Source organism: Chlorocebus sabaeus, chromosome 7 (assembly GCF_047675955.1).
Source record: "Chlorocebus sabaeus isolate Y175 chromosome 7, mChlSab1.0.hap1, whole genome shotgun sequence".
Lineage (NCBI taxonomy): Eukaryota > Metazoa > Chordata > Mammalia > Primates > Cercopithecidae > Chlorocebus > Chlorocebus sabaeus.
The window spans coordinates 4,732,467-4,755,317 of record NC_132910.1 but is presented as its reverse complement, the minus strand read 5'-3'; the positions used below and the strand labels follow the sequence as shown (position 1 = coordinate 4,755,317).

General features: G+C 33.5%; 1 protein-coding gene across 2 annotated transcripts in view; it reads right to left on the bottom strand.

The window, feature by feature from the left end:
- The window catches only part of TECRL (trans-2,3-enoyl-CoA reductase like), a 121,926-nt gene extending 102,767 nt beyond the window's left edge, over positions 1-19,159 (bottom strand). For both annotated transcript variants that reach the window (XM_007998595.3, XM_073017806.1), the window contains exon 1: positions 18,859-19,159. In XM_007998595.3, coding sequence (XP_007996786.1) covers positions 18,859-19,092 — 234 coding nt within the window. In that variant the 5' untranslated portion in view covers positions 19,093-19,159. The remainder of the gene's footprint in view (positions 1-18,858) is intronic.
- Positions 19,160-22,851: the final 3,692 nt, after the last annotated feature.

The window sequence follows — 22,851 nt, the reverse complement described above, 5'->3', positions numbered from 1 at the left end:
GCCAGGTGGATTGATCCTTAAGCTCCCGAACAACGTGTTTGACCAGCTGTGGAGTAGCATTGGTGTGTGAGGCAGGCCTGTCTTCAAGCCCCAGGATAGCGTCCAATTTTGCCAGTCCCCAGATACCCTGAAGCACGCAGGTTAGCAGCAGCCTGCTGCTAGGGAGGTGAATGTTACAGTGTTGCAGTGGCTGCAAACAGGCAGCTCTCAGGCTTGTGGGAGTGTGTACTTTAACTCTCTTTGTCCTGACAGCAGTCTCCTTCACGCACTACACCACCCTCCTGTTTCCTGGGATACAGGACACTGCATAGGCTGTGTGTTGAAGAACCATCCGAGCTGCTGTGCCCATCTGGTGTCATGTTGCCATAGCTTTCTAGGTGGATGTGAGGGGATGTCAGTGGGGCTCTAGGAATGTGGAGATGCAGGGGTTGTTGGGCCCCAAGGCAGGATACAATTTATTGGGAACTGAGCTCTCAAAATGGAACTGTGCAGCAGTTAATTTGAGTCTTAAGAGATGTGTGGAATCCAATATGAACTCCCTCTGTGGAATAATGCCATCGTGTGGACTCCAGGTAGCTCCTTATACTAGCCTTGGGGCCCGTGAGGGCTGAGGGGCTATCCCAGGGCTAAGATTAAAGGAGCCCATGGTGAAAATGTGGACCATTGGGAATCTCTTGCTTACCTTTTCCCCACACTTGGCTGGGCTTCTTGCTTTACTTCCTCCACCTTTCATGATTCAGAGCTTTCATGCCACTTTCCTGCTCAATTTCAATGTTCTCTCCTAGATGCCCTATTCAGCCTGTGATCACTTATCTGCTTTGTGATTCAATCCTTCCTTGTGTAGGAGGCAAATGTCAGGAGCCTCTAGTCAGCCATCCTGAAGCCCACATATAACTTTTGATTCCCCAAAAACTTGATTACTAATGGCTTACTGTTGACTGGAAGTCTTACCAATAACGTAGAATCAATTAGCACATATTACATCTGTATAATTATACCATTATTAACTATTACAATGCATATAATATGTATTACATATGGTATTCTCAGAATAAAGTAAGTTAGAGAAAAGACAATATTATTAAGAAAATTATAAGGAAGAGAAAATATATTTACTGTTCATTAAGTGGAAATGGAAATTCATGAAGGTCTTTATCCTCATCGTCTTCATACCAAGTAGGCTGAGGAGGAAGACAAGGGTTTGGTTGTTGTCTCAGGGGTGATAAAGGTGGAAGACAATCCATTTATAAGTGGACTCATGCATTTCAAACCGATGGTGTTCATAAGTCAACTGTATGCATATATATGTGTAAGCATAGAGGACAAAGTATGGGAAGTGATTTTTGGATATGTAGTTTTTCCTGTGTAATTTTTCTTTTGCTTATTAGAGGATTTATCTTTCATTGTCTTTTAAGCTCTATATTTATGATAGATAGTAATACTTATGCTGTTTTTCAGGGTTTATATTTAATTAAGAATTACTATTTCAAGCCAAAATGTAAGCCTGTTACTCAGGCACAAATTATTAAAATCAATTTGTTTTGTTTTGCGTTATTTTATAATAAGTTTATTTTAGAGCAGTTTTAGGTTCACAGCAATGTTGAAGAGAAGGAACGGAGATTTTAAGGTATTCTTTACCTTCATACATGCATAGCATCCCCTATTATCAACATCTGTCACCAGTATGGTACATTTGTTACAACTGATAAACCTACAATGACACATCATAATCCCCAAAGTCCACAGTTTACAATGGGGTTCACTCATGGTGTTGTACATTCTGTAAGTCTGGACAAATTTATAATGACATATATCTACCATTATAGTATTATTCACAGTGTTTTCACTGCACTAAAATTCCTCTGTGCTTCAGACCCCATCCCCATTGGCAACCACTAACCTTTTAGCTGTCATCATTGTTTTGCCTTTCCAGAAAGTCATATGGTTGAAATCATAGTATGCAGCCTTTTCAGATTGAGTTTTTTCACTTAGTAATGCACATTTAAATTCCCTCAATGTCTTTTCTTGGGTTAATAGCTTATTTCTCTTTAATGCTGAATAACTTTCCACTATCTCTGAGTAATAGTTTATCCGTTCACCTACTGAAAGACATCTTGGTTGTTTGCAAGTATTGGCAATTGTGGATGCAGCTACCATAAGCATCTTTATGCAGATTTATGTATGGACATAAGTTTTCATCTCATTTGAGTAGATATCAAGTAGAACGACTGTTGTACTGTATGGTAAGAATATATTTAGTTTCGTGAGAAACCATCAAATTGCCTTCCAAATGATTTTGCCGTTTTGCATTCCTAAAAGCAATTAATGAGGGTTCCTGTTGTTCCACATCTTCCCAGCATATGATGTCAGTGTTCTGGATTTTGGCCATTCTAGAAGGTTCACAGTAATATCACATTATCATTTTCATTATCATTTTCCTGATGATATGTAATGTAGAGTATCCTTTTGTATATTTATTTACCATTTGTGTATCTTTTCTAGTGAAGTGTCTTAAGTTCTTTGGTCCATTTTGTAAATGGGTTATTTGGTTTTTAATTTTTCTGTATCTAGTGATAAAACTATGCAATTTTGTTTTACTTTATCTTGGTGATGTGATGAACCACATTAGTTGCTTTTTAAATGTTGAACTAGCCTTGCACAAGTATGATAAATTTTAAGAGTTCTTTCTATATTTTTTATATATATATATATTTTATATGTGTGTGTGTGTGTGTGTGTGTCTTTTATCAGGTATGACTTTTGCAAATATATTTTCCAGTTTGTTTCTAGTCTTTATATTTTCTTGGCACTGATTTGGTACTGATTTTCACAGAGTAGAAATTTTAATTTTAATGAATTCCATCTTATTAACTTTTTCATGGATGATAACCTTTGGCATCATCTCTAAAAGCTCTTTGCCAACGCCAAATTCATGAAGATTTTGTTGTTACACCATAACAGTTTTATAACTTTGTGTTTTACATTTAGGTCTGATATTCATTTTGAGTTAATTTATGTGAAATGTGTAAGATGTGTCCAAATACTTTTTTTTTTCCATATGGGTGTCTAGTTGCTCCAACACTATTTGATGGAAAGACTGTATTTTCTACATTTTGTTGCCTTTGTTCCTTTGTCAAAGATCAGTTGACTGTATTTAGATAGGTTTATTTGTGGGCCTTCTATTCTGTATCATTGATATATTTGTTTTTTTCTTTCACTAATATCACATTGTCTTGCTTACTGTAGCTATAGAGGAATCCTTGAAGTAATGTAACGTCAATTCTTCAACCTGGTTCTTTTTTGTCAATATTGTTTTAGCTATGCTGGATCTTTTGCCTCTGAATATATACTTTAGAAACAGTTCGTTAATACGCACAAAATAACTTGCTGGGATTTTAGTAGGGATTGCGTTACATCTGTACATCTATTTGGAAAGAATTGACATCTTGAAAATACTGAATCTTCCTATCCACACACATAAAGTGTCTCTCCATATATTTAGTTCTTCAGTTTCTTTCACATCCAGAGTATTTTAGTTTTTCTCATATTGATTATGTAAATGTTTTGTTAGACTTATACCTAAGTATTTTAATTTTAATTAGTAATGTGAATTGCATAAATACAAATAAATAAATATAAATAATGGGAATAAGTATGCATAAATAACAATTACACATGATTATTTTATATATAATTTTGAATTGTTCTTATTCATTACTAGGATATACAATAGAGTAATGTGCTTGACTTTCATATATTAACTTTGTATCCTGAAACCTTGCCATAAAATGCATCATAATTCAGGGGTTATTTTTGTTTCGTTTCACTGTTTGTTTGCTTGGGTTTTTCCGGGCCAATTATTTCAGATATTCTGTGCAGACAAACATGCCATTGGTAAAGACTTTTAATTTTTCCTTGCCTATCTATAAACTATTTCAATTTTTTTACATTAGCTAGAACTTCCAGTAAGATGCCACACAGCAGTGGTAAGACTAAACAGCCTTTCCTTCTTTCTGATCTTGCTGGGAAAAGTTTGGATTTTTCACTATTAAAAATGATGTGACCTGTAGGTATTTTGGAGATATTATTAAGTTGAGGAAGTTCCCCCTCTAATCCTACTTTATTGAGACTTTTATTATGGATGAGTGTTGGATTTTGTCAAGTAATTTCTCTGTGTCTATTGATAAAATTGTGTGATTTTCTTTACTTTATCCTGGTGATGTGATGAACCACATTAATTGCTTTTTAAATGTTGGACTACTCTTGCACAAGTAGGATAAATCCCACTTGGTTGCAAAGAATACTTCTTTTTATACAATGTTAAATTCATATGCTAATATTTTGTTGAGAATTGTTACATCTATATTTTTGAGGGATGTTGCTCTGTGATTTCCTTTTCTTATAACCTCTCTGTTTTGGGTATCAGGGTAATGTTGCCATTACCGAGTGAGTTAGGAAATATTGCACAAAATGGTTGTAGAGAATGGGTGTAATTTCTTCCTTAAATATCTGGTAGAATTCACCAATTAATTCATCTGGTCCTGTTACTACTGTTTTGATAGATTATTAATTATTGATTCAACTTTTAAAATAAATACATGCCTATTCAAAAATGAAAGATAATTTAAATTGTTCTTGGAAACTGAAAATTGGTGACAAATTAGGTTATTTTAGCAAATGTTTATTCTATTCCTCCTCTTTATTAGAAAGGGAGGCTGGTGGACATTGGACTTAGCTTGTTGGTTTGCTTCGGCCAATGGAATATAAACAGAAGAAGTATGTCCATGTTAAGCCATGCTTTACAAAGCATTATACATTTTCATATATCTGGGAGCTACTGACTTCTATTTTATGAGTGTATGTTCTCAAAGCTGCTGCTTGTTATTTTTTTAGATTTGTCTTTGTATTTGCCTGTTACAGGTCTCACCTATCTGGCTTAGAAGCCAGGCGACTACAATTATTCCAACTGAACAAACAGGTTAATAAAATTTGCATGAAAAATTGAGGCCCCTAACTAACATAATTAAAGTGAATGAACTTTAGCACATGAATTTTGGAGTAAATATTTTTGATGCAAAGAGGCTTTATTTAACGTTACAAGGTTATAAACGTTCAAATCGCTGTGGTCCCTCTCTGGGCGTTTCTCTCAGAGAGAATATTTTGTATTTTCAGCATGTCAAAGTGGAGCATGATCATGTAACTTGATTGGCCTGTGAAATGTTAAGAGGAAGTTGCAAGTTTAGCATCTAAGCAGAAGTTTTAAGAGCCATTATGAGTTCACCACATTTGTGTTCATTCTACTTGGAAACTGAAAATAATAAAGACAAAAGCTGTTTAATTTAATCTGTTCCATAATAAATAGGTCTTTGAGGAAAGCTACAGTTCATCCACTTTGGACATGTCATATGAGAGAGGATTAGACTTTTGTTATTGCACATTATTGATTATTTGGAATCATTGCTTATTTTAAACTGAGCAGTCCTCTTATTAATTGTATATTGTTTAGATGGTCAAAGTGGTGTGGTTTTTAAAAAAGATAACTAGATTAAATCTATTGACTTAAAGAAACAGCACATCCTGTATCCCTGAGAGATAACAGATTTAAAATTGATTTCAAAATTTTAGAGCACTTCAAATTTTGAAGTGATGGTCATATATTTCTTTCTCCTACTTAAAGATTTATGTTACAGATTTTAAATGTGGCAAATATGAAATGAGTTTCAAGCAAAAATAATTAGGGAGGAAAATCAATTTTAGAAAGTTCATATCACTAATGAATTGTTTGACATCAAACCACAGAGATAGAGGCTACAATTATTTCTGCGTCATTGGCTCACTGTCCTCATAAATGCTACTACATATTGCCAGCCACTAAAAATGATTGCATTACTTTTTAAATCCAATATGTGGATTGCATGCTCTTGGAAGAATTTGTCCTCAACATATAAACAAATGCAGAGTATCTGACATTATAGAGAATAATGAAAAATTTATCATTTCATATGCCTGAAATTCTAAAAAGAGTTTGTTGATTAAATGAATCATGAAGGTTCAAAACATAATTGAATTGCTTTGGTGATCCTATGTAAAAATAGCTTATGTTTTATCAAGGAAGTTGATCTCACTCATTCCCATTACTTTGAATGCCATATATTTTCATATTCTCCAATGTATGTTACCAGCACCAACTTGTTTTCACAACTGAAAACTTATGCATACAACTGGATGTTTAACAAGTCTGCATGATTATGTCAGAGTAATTTCAAAGTTAAATGGCCAGAACTGAGTGCTATATGTATTAGGCAAAAAACTGTGTCTACACCATTAATAACATCAACACTCAAACAGGTTTTAAGACAGAATCTTTTTATCAACTGTGATAATTCAACTTAATTATCTAAGAAACATCATCATTCTTTTGATACAACTTTATATATTTAAGATAAGCTCATTTCTGCTGTCTTTATTCTCAATATTATTGACTAGAGATCCTACTATATAGTAGGTACATTCATTGAAGACATTAACATAGACTCAATAGATTAACTAATATAACCAATATATTGAATGGTCTTATGTGAACAATAAAACACTTTATAAACATGGTTCCCATTTTTTAATGAAAGATATGACGTTGATATACAAAGCAATAATTTAAGAAGAAATATGTTACATTGATAAAGAAAACTGCTCTCACAGTCTTTCTCTTTGTTATAGGTTCTTCTAATGATTGAAGGATATTTAATAATAAACTGACAAAATTACAAAAGCTGTCTTTAATTCAAATTTAATTGAATACACCTGCTAGAATAGTCTAGGTTGTATTGCAAAACTCAGTGGCTTAAAATAGCCCATGCTTATTTTCTATACATACTACTTATACATCACAGATTGACTGGTGTATCTAACCTGCATTCTCCTCACTTTAGAATCTATACTGACAAAGCAGAAATCATCTGCAACATCGACTGCTTCTAAGGCAAAGGCTAAAAGAAAAGGTAATTACATTAGGTTAGGTTCTTCCAGCTTTGGTCTGGTAATAAATGTAAGCCTTTCACCTATATTTCATCAGCACAAAACATGTTACTTCAGGAGGTAGGTGAATTAAATCCTACCATGTTCCTGTGTGAGAACCAGTTACAAACCGTAAAAAAATAGTAATATTTGAGTCTACACTTCTGATCATCAACTATTTAGTCCAATCTCCTTTACATTTTCAAAATACACACACCATATCCTCAAGAAATGCCAAACTCCTTCTAATCATGACATTGAGCTCAAACACTGGACTCTCTGAATGATATAAGATATGCCTATTTAACCTAGCAACCTATGAACTAAAAGACATTATCAGCTTTCCTAGAGCCCATTTCCTACCCCCAAGCATTTGGGGAGAAAGCAATGATTTTAAAGCTTATAAAGTAATTGTTTTTTAGTCGAGGCTGATAGATATTTTGGCTTTAAGACTTAAACTCTGCTTTTATATTTATTGTCTGTCAGATTCACAAGCTTTTATATAAACTCTTCTCTCCTGAAATGCATTGCCATAAGCGTCCAATTTATATTGGATACCACAGGTGGTGTTAACAACTTTTTTTCTAGATCAGCAATTTCATCAGGTCTGTGCTGTACTTTATAAGTTACTGTACACAACACTTTATAAAATACCACAGCATGACCTGGATTTTCATCTTTCCAGCTACCGATGTTTTCCTCACTACTCAACAATGAACTAGTAAGTCATCTCTATATCATTTAAATATGTCTTACAGCATCACCTCATTCCTAGCACCAAGTTATATACTAGTCACTCTGCTATCCTGCTTAGTACATAACTTGGTGCTAGCAATGAGGTGGTGCTATAGTGTTGTTTGTGCTTGACTAACAAACCCGGAATCCCAGAGTCTGGAAACAATAGTGATTGGTTGATGACGCTACATTTCTACCAATAGTTCAGTCTTTTTCTGTTACTAAAATCTGTGATATAATTGATAATAAACCTATTACCTAGAAGACTTTTGGCATTTAAATTAGAGGGGGAAAATATCCCAAATTCTCCCTGACTGAAATTTTTGGCAGAAAAGGACATGGATGACTTAGTTTTACATTTTCTTATTTGCAAAAGCACATCATGTGATCATACCTAACTCCAAAGGGATAGACGTGATTCCAAATCCAAATGTGATTTTGACTGCAAAAGGGGGAACATGAATTCCTTCCATGTGTATGGAAACATAAATAATGCCTTATCCATCACAACCTTGTAATCAAAGAGATGTTCAAGTGGAAAAGTTACTTTCAAAATATAATAATTTTACAAATTCCTCCTTTTAAGAGGAATTAAGTTGTTTTGATTATATCGCCCTCCTAAGGACATTAAAATTGAAAATAATATAAGGATATTTTAGTTTCTTAAAATATATTTTATCAGACTTAGAGTTCATAGCTTTCCCATTTCTGCTACTGTATTGAGTAGGGATACTATCTTATAGAAAATAAATATTAGTATAATGAATCTAATATATTTATTGTTAATGCATCATATATGATTGTGTTTAGAAATTATGGACTCAAGGAACAATTGTTAAAATTAAAAAAAAAAAATTATCTGGAGTGTTCAAGAAGATCAGAGTCCCAGTTACGATTACAATATTTTCTCTGAGTCTTATATAAGAATCCATCATGCATATTATTTTTCTTTCTGAAGAGCTAGCTAGATAAAAATATGATATTACATATATATTTTAAGCATTATGTATATGTCTAAATATACATATATATAATGCTGTTGGAAAATCCAGAGTTTTTTAGAGTAGGAAAATACGATAAGAAATGTAATTTAATTTTTCCTTCTTCAAACAAAATATGTTCTCTCCATCCTTAACCAAGACATTCATTTCTTGGGCAAAATAAGATAAATAAAAATGGTCAGCTCATCTAATGTTAAAAATATACTATCAACTATTTTGTTATGTGAATTATAATGTCACTTTCATTACCAACATGACCTGCTATGTACAGTGACTATAAAATCATCATTGTAGATAATAATAAAAATTTCTTCTCCACTGCATTATGGCAGGTAGCTTATCCTCTGCTCCTTAAGGTATAGAAGAGGCAACTATTAGACATGATGATAGCACCATTTTTCTCATTGTTGTGCAGCTAGATTTTTTAAACAATTAATTTGATTAGAGTGTTGCGACAGTAGAAAGCTTAATCTTCGATAGTTGTAGTGGACATACGCTTTCAGAATGTATTCATTCCACAGACTTTAATGTAGAAAAGGCAGTCATAGGTATTAGTCCAAGAATTTTATCTTTCCTTAAAAATTTAGTTCACATACCATTCCCGTGGCTTAAGATATTTATTTTACTTACGTTTTACAAATGAAAATGCTGTGACCCAAGGTGGATATTAACAAGGTTAATAATAATTAACAAGGTTATTTAACAACGTCACACAGTTAACAAGCTAAAGATAGGATTTGAACACAGAGTGTTTCCATATTTGTCCTTAACCACTATACTACACTACATGGTAGAAGAGAGTAAAATGGAAATAGGAGGAGAAAATTTATTGAGCATTTACTGTGCAGCAGGTACTACTTTGTATATGCACAGAAAAACATTTTATCATCATAAATAACTTTGTGAAGTAGGCAACATTGAGCTCTTTAAAAGATTTAAAAAATTTTGAGATCATGAAATGTAAATATTTTCCTAATCTTACAAGTCGACAAATTAACAAATATGATAATTTTTTTTTTTTTGAGACAGAGTCTTACTCTGTCACCCAGACTGATGTGCAGTGGCATAATTTCAGCTTACTGCAATCTCCGTCTCCTGGGTTCAAGCGATTCTCCTGCCTCAACCTCCGGAGTAGCTGGTATTACAGGCACCCTCCTCCACACCTGGCTAATTTTTATTTTTCATAGAAACAGGTTGGCCAGGCTGGTCCATGTTGGCCAGGCTGGTCTCAAACTCCTGGCCTCAGGTGATCCTTCCACCTTGGCTTCCCAAAATGCTAGGATTGCAGGAGTGAGCCACTGCTCCCAGCCAAACATGAATTTTTTAAGCCCTGTAAATTAAATATTTTAGCCAAATTATATTTAAATACTTAATTGATCATATACACGGATCATTAACCTAAGTTATAAAAGTTACTTAACATTGCCATAAATAACTGCTCATTTATTAAATGCTAATTTTATGAGGAAAGAAAGTTGTCACTAGAAACAGAAGCTCAGAACCCACGACTGTATTCTCTCCCTTGGACACCTCTGGTTGTGGAAGAAATTTCTAAGCAGTAAAGTGTTCAAGATGTACACTGGCTACTTCTCATAGCCTAATTTCAGATTCAGTAGCAAAGGAATAACTTGAAGTTGGAACTTATATTTAAAAGTGAAGCAGAGCCAAAATGTTTGCAAAAAAAGTAGCTTGGCCATGTGGCACAGAAAGAAAGAGTTTTTTGAGAAGGAATTCAAGCAGGCTACTGAGCAACCACTTGCTAGAGAAATTTGTGTAACTAAAAAGAAGGCAAGTGCTGATCGCCAAGACAATGAGAAAAAGTCCTGGAAGTCATCTTAAAGATCTAAGAGGCAGCCCCTCCCACCATAAACCCTGAGGCCTAGGAGAACAGAATGGTTTCCTGGGCCAGGTTTTGAGCCCTGCTGCCTTGCCTAGACTCGGGACAGTGCTTTTGCCTCCTGGCTGCTGAAGCTTCAACCCTGGCTCAAAGGGACCTAGGTACAGCTTGGGATGCTGCTTCAGGGGGTATAAGTCATAAGCATTGGCAGCTTCCATGTGGTTTTAAGCCTGCAGGTACACAAAGTGCCAAAGTTGAGGCTTGGGAACCATGGCCTGGATTTCAGTGGATATATGAAAAAACTTGGGTGTCCAAGCAAGAGCCTGATGCAGGGGTGGAACCATCATGGAGAACCACTACTGGGGCAGTGCAGAGTGTGAAGTTGGAGTTTCCACGCAGAATCCTCACTGGGGCATTGTGTCATGACATTGTGAGAAGAGGGCCACTGTCCTCAGATCCCAAGAAAGATATATCCACCAGCTTGCACTTTTTGCCTGGAAAAGTTGCTGGTACTCAATGCCAACCCACCAGCCTGTTAGAGCAGCCATAGGGATTGAACCCTGCAAAGCCACAGGGGTGGAGCTATCCAAGACTTTGGGAGCTCACTTTATCAAACCAATGTGTCTTGGATGTGAGACATGGCATCAAAGGAGATTATTCTGGAGCTTTAAGATTTAATGATTGTTTTACTAGGTTTTGGACTTGCCTGGACTCTGTAGCCACTTTCTTTTAGTGGGTTTCTCCTTTTGGGAATGGGAATGTTTACTCAGTGCTTGTACCTCCATTGTATCTTGGATGTAACTAACTTGTTTTTGATTTTACAGGATCATAAGTGGAAAAGACTTGCTGTGTCTCAGAGAAACTACAGACTTTGGGCTTTTGAGGTAACACTAAAATGAGTTAAAAATTTAGGGGATTATTGGGAAGGCATGACGGTATTTTGAAGTGTGAGAAAGGCATCAGATTTTGGGGAGACCAAGGGCAGAAAAATATAGTTTGGGAATTTGTTCCTGCCCAAATCTCATGTTGAAATGGAATTCCCAGTGTTGTAGGTGGGGCTTGGTGGGGAGGTGATTGGATCATGGGGGAAGATTTCTCATGAATGGTTTAGCGCCATTCTCTTGGTACTGTCGTCTTCATAGTGAGTGAGTTCTTGCAGGATCCGATTGTTTAAAAGTGTGTGCCATCTCCTCTTTCTTCCTCTTTTCTCCTGTTTTGGTCATGTGAAGTACCTGTTCCCGCTTAGCATCCTGCAACAACTGGAAGCTTCCTGAGGCCTCCCCAGAAGCAGATGCCACTAGGCTTCCTGTACAGCCGGCAGAACTGTGAGCCAATTAAACATCTTTTCTTTATAAATTACCCAGTCTCAGATATTTCTTTACAGCAATGTGAGAATGGCCTAATGCAATAAATATAAGGGAAAACATAAGTTTGCTCAATGTCACAACCTGGATAAGTGTGTGAGGTAGCTGAGTGTCTTAAAACCTAAGCAGATCCCAACACCATCTTGCCTCCCAGATGTGGCAGTCTTGAACAAGCTCACACAAGATTTCTTCTTCCTTTTACAGAACTGTCTTCAGGGTTTCTACTACACATTTTATCTTCTACATAGTTGACAGATTTAATTTCTGAAAGGCAGATCTAAAAATATGGATTACCCTATTCAAAGAAAAATAGTTTAAACGTCCTACCAAGGCAATCAGACCCTCTCTCATCAGTCCTAGCTATACCATTTTAATCTCAGTTTGCTCCATTTTGAAGTATCAAACCATGTACTTAATTACACCAGCCCAAGAGGCTTGGCTTACTACTTTCCTGCCTCTTTTTTCTTGGATATCCTAAATTTTCTTCCTGGGTTGCTCTTTTGACCTCAACCAGGCTAATGTTCTATACTACATATTTTTTAAGATCCTTTCAAGTGCCATCTTCAGCTAAACAATTCTTTGACTCTCATACTCATACCTAAATTTCTTCTACATAAAATAATTATTTCCCCAGACTTCTCAGTATAATTTGTGTTAAACCTGTGTATGCTATTTATTATATTGCAATTTGTTTTAAATGTGTTATCTGTCTTTCCCATTAAATTCATGCATTTTAAGGTTAGCAAATACATTTCATTATAAGTTTCATGTAATCTAAACTATTTGAATAACAAAGCAGGCATAGCTCTCTCAAATGTGCATGTCTCTCTTGATATAGTCACCACTTCACTGCTAGTTTCCATAGGCAGAAATGTTATTTAAGCTTTATGTATGTTTTTAAACAAGTGTTTCCAGTATTAACTTTATTCATTCAATCTTGATTCAATAGGAAATAGGTTTCCTTTTAGTAAATTATTTTAGCCTCAGGCGTATCTCCCAGTTATATTCTTCTTATAAACTATCTAGGACACACATAAATATAACTTATCCTGGAAAGCCTTCCTGTTCCATAAAAAATAAATAAGAGTCAGAGATACCACAGGAAAAAGAAATCACGCTCTCAGATTTACGTTAATATACTAGTCTTTCTGAATTCAACTCCCGTATGCTTTTGATTAATTCTTATATCATGAAACATCATAAGAAATAGGAAAAAGAAGACTGAAGGGGCATGTGGAGGAGGAAAAGAGGGGGAGGAATGTGAGGAAGAGGCAGAAGAGCAGATGGAGGAAAAGAGAAGGAAAAATGAAGAGAAAGACAAAAAAAAAAAAAAAAGAGAAGACACTGTCATTTGAATGTACATGAAATTCTGAAAACTGCCATGTGGCCATTCTAAGGCAGATACTATTCCCATTTTGCAGATGAACAAACTAAGGCATAAATATGCTAAGTATCATGTACAAGGTAAAGTATTAAAATGGAAATGTCAAAAATTAAGAATTTTCAAAATTTCTAAGGTTACAAAGGTACAATTGATATGCCCTCTTACCACCCTATAATTATTTCTACTATTTTCTGAGGATAATTGTTATTATTACTATTAGAAGCATTAGAGAATTATTGAATGTTTTATTTTCTTCATAAGAAAGATTTTAAAAGCTTTTGATAGTTTTGACCAAAACAAACTAGCAAACAAACAAACAAGTAAACAAACAAACAAACAATAGGAGAAAGAGAGCTCTTGAGGTCAGGTTACTTGGAGAAAAGATTGAAGAACTTAGAATGAGATGATATTGGAAACATTTACCATTTCTCATCTCAGGCTCTTAGAGTTCTTGCATGCTCTTGAATCAGTCATTGACTTATCAGTAGATAAGCTTGTGACATTTTACAAGAAAGAAATGAGACAACAGCAGGCAGCAACTGGAAATGATTCATTGTTATATTTTTAAAATTTATTTTTCCTACAATCTCATATTTTTAATGTTCCAACAAATACTTGAAAAATGGTATTTAACAATTATTTTAAATCTGCTCTCCATTTTGTTATCCATGATTAGTTATTTTAGTCATTCATGGGAACTAACTAAATGAGCCAAATAAATATTCCCATCTGCTTTATGAAAATCACATTAAAATTGTTATCAGAACATGACTGTCTATTATTGAATTATGCACTAACACAAAGTTAAATTACATGTATTTGTTTTCAGGATAAGCTGGGGAGAATTTGAGCATTTAGTAAAATGGTTTGAGAGAATGTCTTTTTCTGTGAATGTATGAACAAATATTCTAATAATAATTTGATTTGATGTAGAAAATAATAAAATTTATTTTCAAATATTATACTCTTCCACCTCAAAACTATCACTACTGAACATGAATGCCGTCTGAAATTCACATACTTCTTGAACAGGAGTGCATTTATTCAACACACATTGGTTAAACACTTTCTTTGTGTTAAACATTGCTGTTAACACTGAAGATACAAGTGTGTAAAACAAACAATCTGATATTTTTGTGCTTATATACTAAGAGTAGGCCAAATAATGAACTAAATGAAGAAAGAAAAATAAATAGTAGTTTAGTTGGCAATAAGTCTAGTTAAGAAATAAAACAAGGAAACATAATAAAAAAATGTTGGCTAGCTTTGCTCTCTTAGTAGTCAGGAAAAGCCTCCAGGAAATGTTAACAGTTAAGACCTAAAGAAAAGCATTGACTAGTTTTGAGGAGCGAATGATATTATCTGCCAGGATTTAACAGACTAGTTCTTGTTATTATGTAGCGGATATATTGAAAGTGATAAAGACACAAGTAGGGGGAAGATTCAGAAGCGCTACAAGTAGAAGGGGTGATATATTTTGAAGCTATTGACAAGAAGATGGATTGTATGTGGGGTATGAGATTAAAAGACAAGTCATGGTTTCTCCAAGTGTTTGGCCTGAACTATTTGAAGGATGTAGTCGTCACTTATTGGCTTAAGTAGCTCTCTGGAAGATGTTTGGGAGAAGACCAAATGGTCAGTTTCAGAGATATTAAGTTTGATATGCCTGGTAAACATCCAGATAGTTCAATAGATTCAATCGATATATAGATATGTAGATTTACAGTCAAAGCAAAATAATAGGTGACAATATATAAGACCACTAGGAAGATTTTTTTTAAATTATGAAACTCAATAAAGTAAATTATTATAGAGGAGGAGAAGTTGTGATGACTCAGTTCTTGAAAATCCATTCCTAATAAGTCAAATGAAGAATCAGCAATAAGGAAAGAGAAAAGCCAATGAAGTTGGTTAAAAAACGTGTATATTCTCCTGGAACTCAAATAACAAATGCTAGTTAAGGAGGAGGTGATTAACAGTGGAAAATGTTGTTGATATACCCAGTAAGATAAGACATGAGAATAGACCTCCGCATTTAGTAAGGTATTTGCCATGCTTCACTGGTGACCTCAGTAAGTTCAGATTCTGGGAACTGATCTGAAACGAGTGCCCAAATGAATTGGGAGTAGGATACAGTGAGAAGAGGCAAATGAAAGCTGACAATATGAATCCTGAGGAAAGTAATGAGAGAAATGGGCAAAAACTAGAGAAAACAGCAGAGGCAACAGAAAGTTTTTTTGTTTGTTTGGCGCGCGCGCGTGTGTGTGTGTGTGTGTAATTAAGTAAAAGAACATGACAAATATATTTTCTTTCATCCGAGGACTTTTCTTTTTTTTTTTTTTTTTTTTTTTTTTTTTAAGACGGAGTCTCGCTCTGTCGCCCAGGTTGGAGTGCAGTGGCGCAATCTCGGCTCACTGCAAGCTCCGCCTCCCGGGTTCACGCCATTCTCCTGCCTCAGCCTCCCGAGGAGCTGGGACTACAGGCGCCCGCCACCACGCCCGGCTAGTTTTTCGTATTTTTTAGTAGAGACGGGGTTTCACCATGGTCTCGATCTCCTAACCTTGTGATCCGCCCGCCTCGGCCTCCCAAAGTGCTGGGATTACAGGCGTGAGCCACCGCGCCCGGCCGGTCATCCGAGGACTTTTCTGAAAATTTTTATCTCATGCATATTGTGAGTCTATACTTTGTCCATTTTAAAGTTTGAGTAATAGACCTAAAACAAAGTTTCTGTTAGAACATATATTACTAAGATAATATATCTCATTTAAGATATTTGAAAAATATCATATCTATCCTAAGCATTATAACAAATCATGTCAAAAAATAATTAAATATTAAGAAGTCAAATTTAAATTCTGAGCCAGTTATCAAAAGGCTCAGAATTTATTATTTTTATATTTTTATGTATATTACTTTCTCCAAATGATTATTAAAAATAAGATGATAATAATTTTGTCCATATTATGGTCAAGGCACTATTCTAAGCGTGTTACTTGTATTATCCTTACTCTAAGTTTCCAAAGTGAAATTTATTAACTTTATTGATATGATTTTATTAACCCATATTCTAAATAGGGGTCTTTGGCATCAGCAATTCAGTGACTTTCGTAATCCTTGATAGATACAAATGATGTAACAGGGATTGAGTCCAGATATGTTTAATTCCAAAGTACATGATATGTGATTTGTACCACTTTACTGCATAGTAAGTATTGAAAGACAGGCACTAAGTTATAAGCGACATGTCTTTTGTACACTGGGTAGAGCCAGGTACAATGAAGCATACTTAATATGATCTTACTATAAAGTTGTTAATTTGTCTAAGAAAAATAACATCAGGAATAATAATAAAAATGTAAAAATAAATCAGTCTTTTTTATGTTTACAAATTCAAAATGTTAGAAATCACTAAACAAAAACAAAAAATTAACCTAGAAAACTTTTTTCTCTCAAGTGTCTCACCACTATTATGAAACAGTTTATCAATTTACAAACTAAAACAAGACACAACAAGATCCAGTTCTATTCAGACGTCAAAGATTTGAATGCAACTAATTGCACATTATATAGGGCTGATTGTGCAATAAAGGATTAGGAACAATCCAGTGTTAATCCTCTAGTTAGCGTGCTAAGTTTCTACAAAGATATGCCACTTGAGATGCAAATGTCAGGACTATCATAGTTCGAACATTAGATTCCCATGCAAAATTGCAAAATTCTTATCTCTAAATAATGAATATTTAAATTTCATTTCTTCTAAATGTTTATTTTTTTTCACAATTTAATTAACACCTAAAAATGTAAAAATCCCTGTCTTACCTTCAAATAAAATATCAATAAGAAAAAATTTAAATGTATAAGGCAAATAATTAGGAACTCATTGGCATGTGTGTGTTTGTGTGTGTGTGTGTAATTAAGTAAAAGAACATTTAAACATCATTAGTTTTTCATTAATTTAAGGTGGATTGCCTGTCAGGGTCTATACACATGTCAGAAAGGACACAATAACTAGTGTCATTTTAGAATCGTAGTCTTTGGAAATCCTTGACTTATTTGATTTTCATTCCATTTGTTGCACTGTGTCCTTGGATTTAACTGTGTTTTTCTTGTAAGATTTGTGTTTTTCATAATGGAATATTGTAAACATTAGCAACTTCTGAAGGGTAATTTTATTTTTTAAATTTTTTAATGATATTTAAATATTAAATACTTCATATGATATTTAAATATTAAATATTTTGTATGATATTTAAAAATCCCAAAACTTCACCTTGATACAAAAATAAAAGTAAATTATACAAGTCTTGAAACTAATATATCAAAATTCTATTTTATGTGATATATATTCATCGCTTATATATGGCTTCAGTAGAACTATAGAAACAGCATATGATTTAAAACTGTAAGAAATGGTTTTAGATCTTTTAAGTTCCATTAACGACCTGTATGTACTTATAAAAGGTCTTAATCTTTCTTTTCCATCTATGAATTAAAGTTAATATAACTCAATTTATAAACTGCTCATAGTGTTATAATTACTGAATAAGAAATTACGTATTGTGTATTTGGCAATTACTAAGGAAAGGACTAAACAACTAAACAGTTTCTTTTTTCCTTTCTTCTAAAGACTTAGATAAACATGGAAAAATGGAATGCATGATTGCATTTTATTTTTAGAACACAGCAACAAAAACGTATTCAACATTTTTTTAAAACAAGATCAAGCTCTATTTTATTACCTGTACTAATACATCTTTTTCATATTAAGTTAAATTAATAGTACTTTTCAAATTTATTAAAAACTGAAAATGCTTGGAATACTATTTATGCATATGTTTATCTAAAATATAAACATATATTTATAATTTAGTTTTCTAACCTAAGAAGAGCATATTTTCTCCTTCCTTAGTGCAACATCTGTGATTGTGGATTTGGATGAGTAACATTTCAAAACATTATTTTCATGAACTTAAATACTGTTTTTGAAGCAAATAAACTTTCACAAAAAGTTAGGTAGTCACTTTTTAAGAAAAATAATAAAATCAATTCAAATTAATGCTTAAATGATGACATTTTTCAGACATATTACATGTTATTTCTAACAACTACTGTGGCTTTTGCGTACTATTTTTTATAGACACTAATTAAACTCTATGATAATTTGTGTATACAACAAAGTACACGAAGACAAAAACTTGGAGACATTTTCCATGTAAGAAAATAGGTTGAGCATTTGTAATTTTACCTGTGGACAATGGTCAATGACAGCATAAAATTCACAGACCGATGACAGAACCTCATTATTATCTACCATTTAGTTAATTTAAATTGAGTGTGAGAGATGCATTGAACATCTTCTATTAAAACAGTGCATAAAGTATGCATGCTCTACACCACAAAATTAAGGTAAAAGTCAGAAATGTATTTTAGAAGAGTCGTGTTAGAATTTAATCAAGCAATCAATAATATTTGAGGCAAAGAAGAAACACTTAAATAAACAAATAATTTAAAAAATAAACTCACCTTATCCAGAATACATATCTGTTTCCTTGTTTGAGCATCAAGTATTTCAATCTCAAAGTGAGTTGTTTTTGAATGTTTGACTGCTGGAGTTGGTTTTAGAGGGCCCGCTGAGAGTACAAGTTTTGACAAAAAGTGAAAATTTCTCATATCATCCCTCAGTGTGAACCGCGTAGCTCTTTGGGAAAATAATCCTCTCTTGCGTTCTGAAGCGAGGGACTTCTGCCTTTTGAACATTGTGTGAACTAACAGGAGGGTCTGTCATGTCAAAAGTAGACGATTGCGAGTGTGCTCCTTTTGCGCCAGTTAAATACTGCTGGAGAACCTTCGAAAGGTCAAATGGTATGCCATTCCAAGAGTTCAGTTTTATTTAGCAGGCTTGAAAACAATGACTGATCTTATTTCTATATATAACACGCTATTGTGATTTGCTGTGTAGAGTATTACTTTACCAGCAATTGAATTATTTCTTGCTTTCTCCTTTTATCTCTGCTTTGTAATATGACTACTCTTATCTGAAATTCCAAAGCAAGAATAGACAGAGCATTTTCATTATCTCTGAGTTCTGGATGCACTAATCTTCAAACACACACACACATTTGCATTGAGATGTATTTAACATTAGCAAAGTGCTGTCTTAAAGTTAAATTTTTAAAAGTCCTAGTACATTACTACATAACACTTAAAAAATGCTATCTAAGGACAAGAGAAGTGGCATATATATGTTTATATATGTTTTATATATAAATATGTTATATGTGCATGCGCATTTAAAGCATTCTAAAATGAAAAAAATATTTTTATCAGTACTAATTTTAATCCCAACTAACTTAAAATAACTTATACAATATAAAATGATGAATTCTTCACTTCATATAAAGATCGGAAAGATAGCAAACTATGAGATTAGAATTTGTAGAGAAACTTTTTGTAACCTGGGGAAAAAGAAGCAAGCATTATTTTAACATTGTATATCTTTGGAAATCTACTGAACTGATATACAAAATCTATAGTAAGTACCACATTTTGCACAACCTTATGTTATGGAAAATACAGATAGCCTCAGAATGAAAAATGAAATCTGAAAAACATCCTGACAAAAGAGCTTTTAGAAAACCTCCTAGTCCTCTGAGATATGTAAATCTGATGAAGAAACAAATGAAAAGAAATCCAAAATATATTATCACTGATTCAAAATGATTTTAAAGGAAAACATTCTTAAATGTAATTTTCAATGAAAACATAAAAATAAAATGACACAAAATATATAGAGGAGGAAACCTGTTATCTACCTGAGGCTAACCTTTACTTTTAAAAACAACTAAAATAATGTATTCATTTATAATTTTATTAGACATTATGCCCTAGAGATTCACTTTACACTCTTCAGTTATTGTGTTCACACTTAATATTTTATATTACATTACACTCAATATTTTATATTTTCAAAAATATAAACAATAGGGATATGTGCATGTTTTCACATACTTTGCGGGCACACATTGTGCAACTTTATCATCTAGTTGTTCAGCACTTCAAACCTGGAATCATCTTTAAATTCTCCATTTCTCCCACACCTCACATCTAATCCATCAGAGATCCACTACACTGTCTGTTCACAGTTACAGTCCAAGCATGAATCTCACCTGTATTGCATATCCAAACTGCTCTTCCTACCCCAACACTAGTCAATCAATAGTCTATTTTTAACACAGTAGCTGGAGTGACCTGGCTCTATATTAAGTGGGTAACTTAATCTGCTCAACACATTGCAGGGGCTTTCTATTTTATGTTAAAAAAAAAAAAAAAAAAAAAAAAAGCCAAAGATTTTTGCAAAGGTTTGCAATGTTCTGCATCACCCAGCTCCCTATGACATCTCTGGCCATATCCCCTAACCTAGTTACAGCATTTAGAGCAGTATCTAACATAGAGTAGATGATTCTTAAATTGTATTAAATAAATTAATGACCAAAATGAGTAATTTGAATGTGTAGGCAGAATGATGTAGTGCTAAGTTATTGTATTACATTGAAATGATCCAAACACTATTTACATAATGTTCTCCAGATATATTTTTTATTTAAAAAAAGGGAATAGTTGGCCAGGTGCGGTGGGTCACGCCTGTAATCCCAGCACTTTGAGCGGCTGAGATGGGCACATCACAAGGTCAGGAGTTCAAGACCAACCTGGTCAACATAGTGAAACCCCGTCTCTACTAAAACTACAAAAATTAGCTGGATGTGGTGGCAAGCGCCTATACTCCCAGCTACTTGGGAGGCTGAGGCAGAAGAATAGCTTGAACTCAGGAGGTGGAGGTTGCTGATAGCTGAGATGGCACCACTGCACTCCAGCCTGGATAACACAGCAAGACTCTGTCTCAAAAAAAAAAAAAAAAAGAAAAAGAAAAAAAGAAAAAACAAAGAAAAAGAAAAAGAAATAGCCAAAGGAATTCAGAAGCCAGTCTGAAAGAGCTCTCATAGCCAAATTTTGAATAATTCAAGCAACAAAACAAGTACTAAGAATAATAGGTTCAAATTAAAAAAATAATATACCTAGGAGTTCATACCATTATAAATAAATGATTGAATACATAATAAATAAATTAATAAACAAAAAAGAATCAGGAACAAGTCTTCCTTACACAAGACTTCCAAGTAATTTATGGATATACTATCTCCTGAATGTGGGTTTCAATTAATGACACATTTACAAAAAAATAATGAAGGAAAAGGGAAAAATAGACATTTTATAGAGGAGAAATCCAGAAAGCAGATAGCATCTTAACCACTTGACCAAGTCTATTATCACCATGAAAAGTCATGTTGCCATTCATGTACCCATTATGTCATGAAACGAGAAGAATGCTTCACTCCTGTAATATTCCTCCAAACCTTATTATCTCACTTCAACTATAAGAACACATCAAGGACAAATTGAGGGACACTCTACACAATACAGGACCAATACTATTCAAAAGTGGCAACAAGATAAAAAGTCGAGAAAAACTGAGACTGTGACAGATCAGAAAAGCCTACCCGGGGCACTACTGGAACATTCTATGTGCTATCCAGGATTGTTTTCTGGAACCAAAAAAGAATGTTAGTGGAAAAATCTGTTGAAATAAATATAACATCTGTGGTTTAATTAACAGTATTGTATCAATGTTAATTCTGAGTATGGCAAATCTGCTATGGTTATGCAATATGCAAAATTAAGGTAAATTGAGTGATGAATATACCAAACTTTTTACTTTTTTAAAAGTCTGGTAAAATCTTTCCAAAATAAAAGGTGTAAAATAAGCACCTGCCCACCAAAATCATAACAAAAACAAGGAATGTAGAAAGAGACAAAAAGGTTGTGGGGCGAGTATCACTGAATATAGGAAAATTGCATCTATACACTTCAGTTAAAAATTGTGAAGGGAGTACAAATTTCAGTTATTATTCTACTTATAATTTTATTATCTATACATAAAGCAGTTTTTAAAATAAAATCTCTGTTATTTGCTAAGGTGTTTTATACGGTTTTTGCTAAACATATCACAATGAAAATAACGCTGAATTAATACTTGTATTATACTAGATAATGGATATCATTTGGTAAACTATATTGTAATTTAAAATATATTTAAAATTTAAAAACACACACATTAATAAAAATACACAGATACAAGATAGAATATTTATTCCAGTTGCATTCAGTTATTAAAAATACTGAACAGAAAAAATTGTTTTATATTACCTTCATATTTTTTATGTTTTTTGACAAAAAGCATTCCAATTCAGTTTAGTCTCCATTTGAGGTGTTACTTCTTTTCGGTTCATTTTTAACATTAATAACATTCTTAGAGCAGTTTTAATTTACAGAAAAATTAAGCATAATGTACAGATTTTCCTAATAATCCCTTGCACATCCCCAACACCAGTTCCTTTTATTATTATTTAACATCTTTCATAGTGTAATACACTTTTTATAGTTGAAGAACCAATATTAATA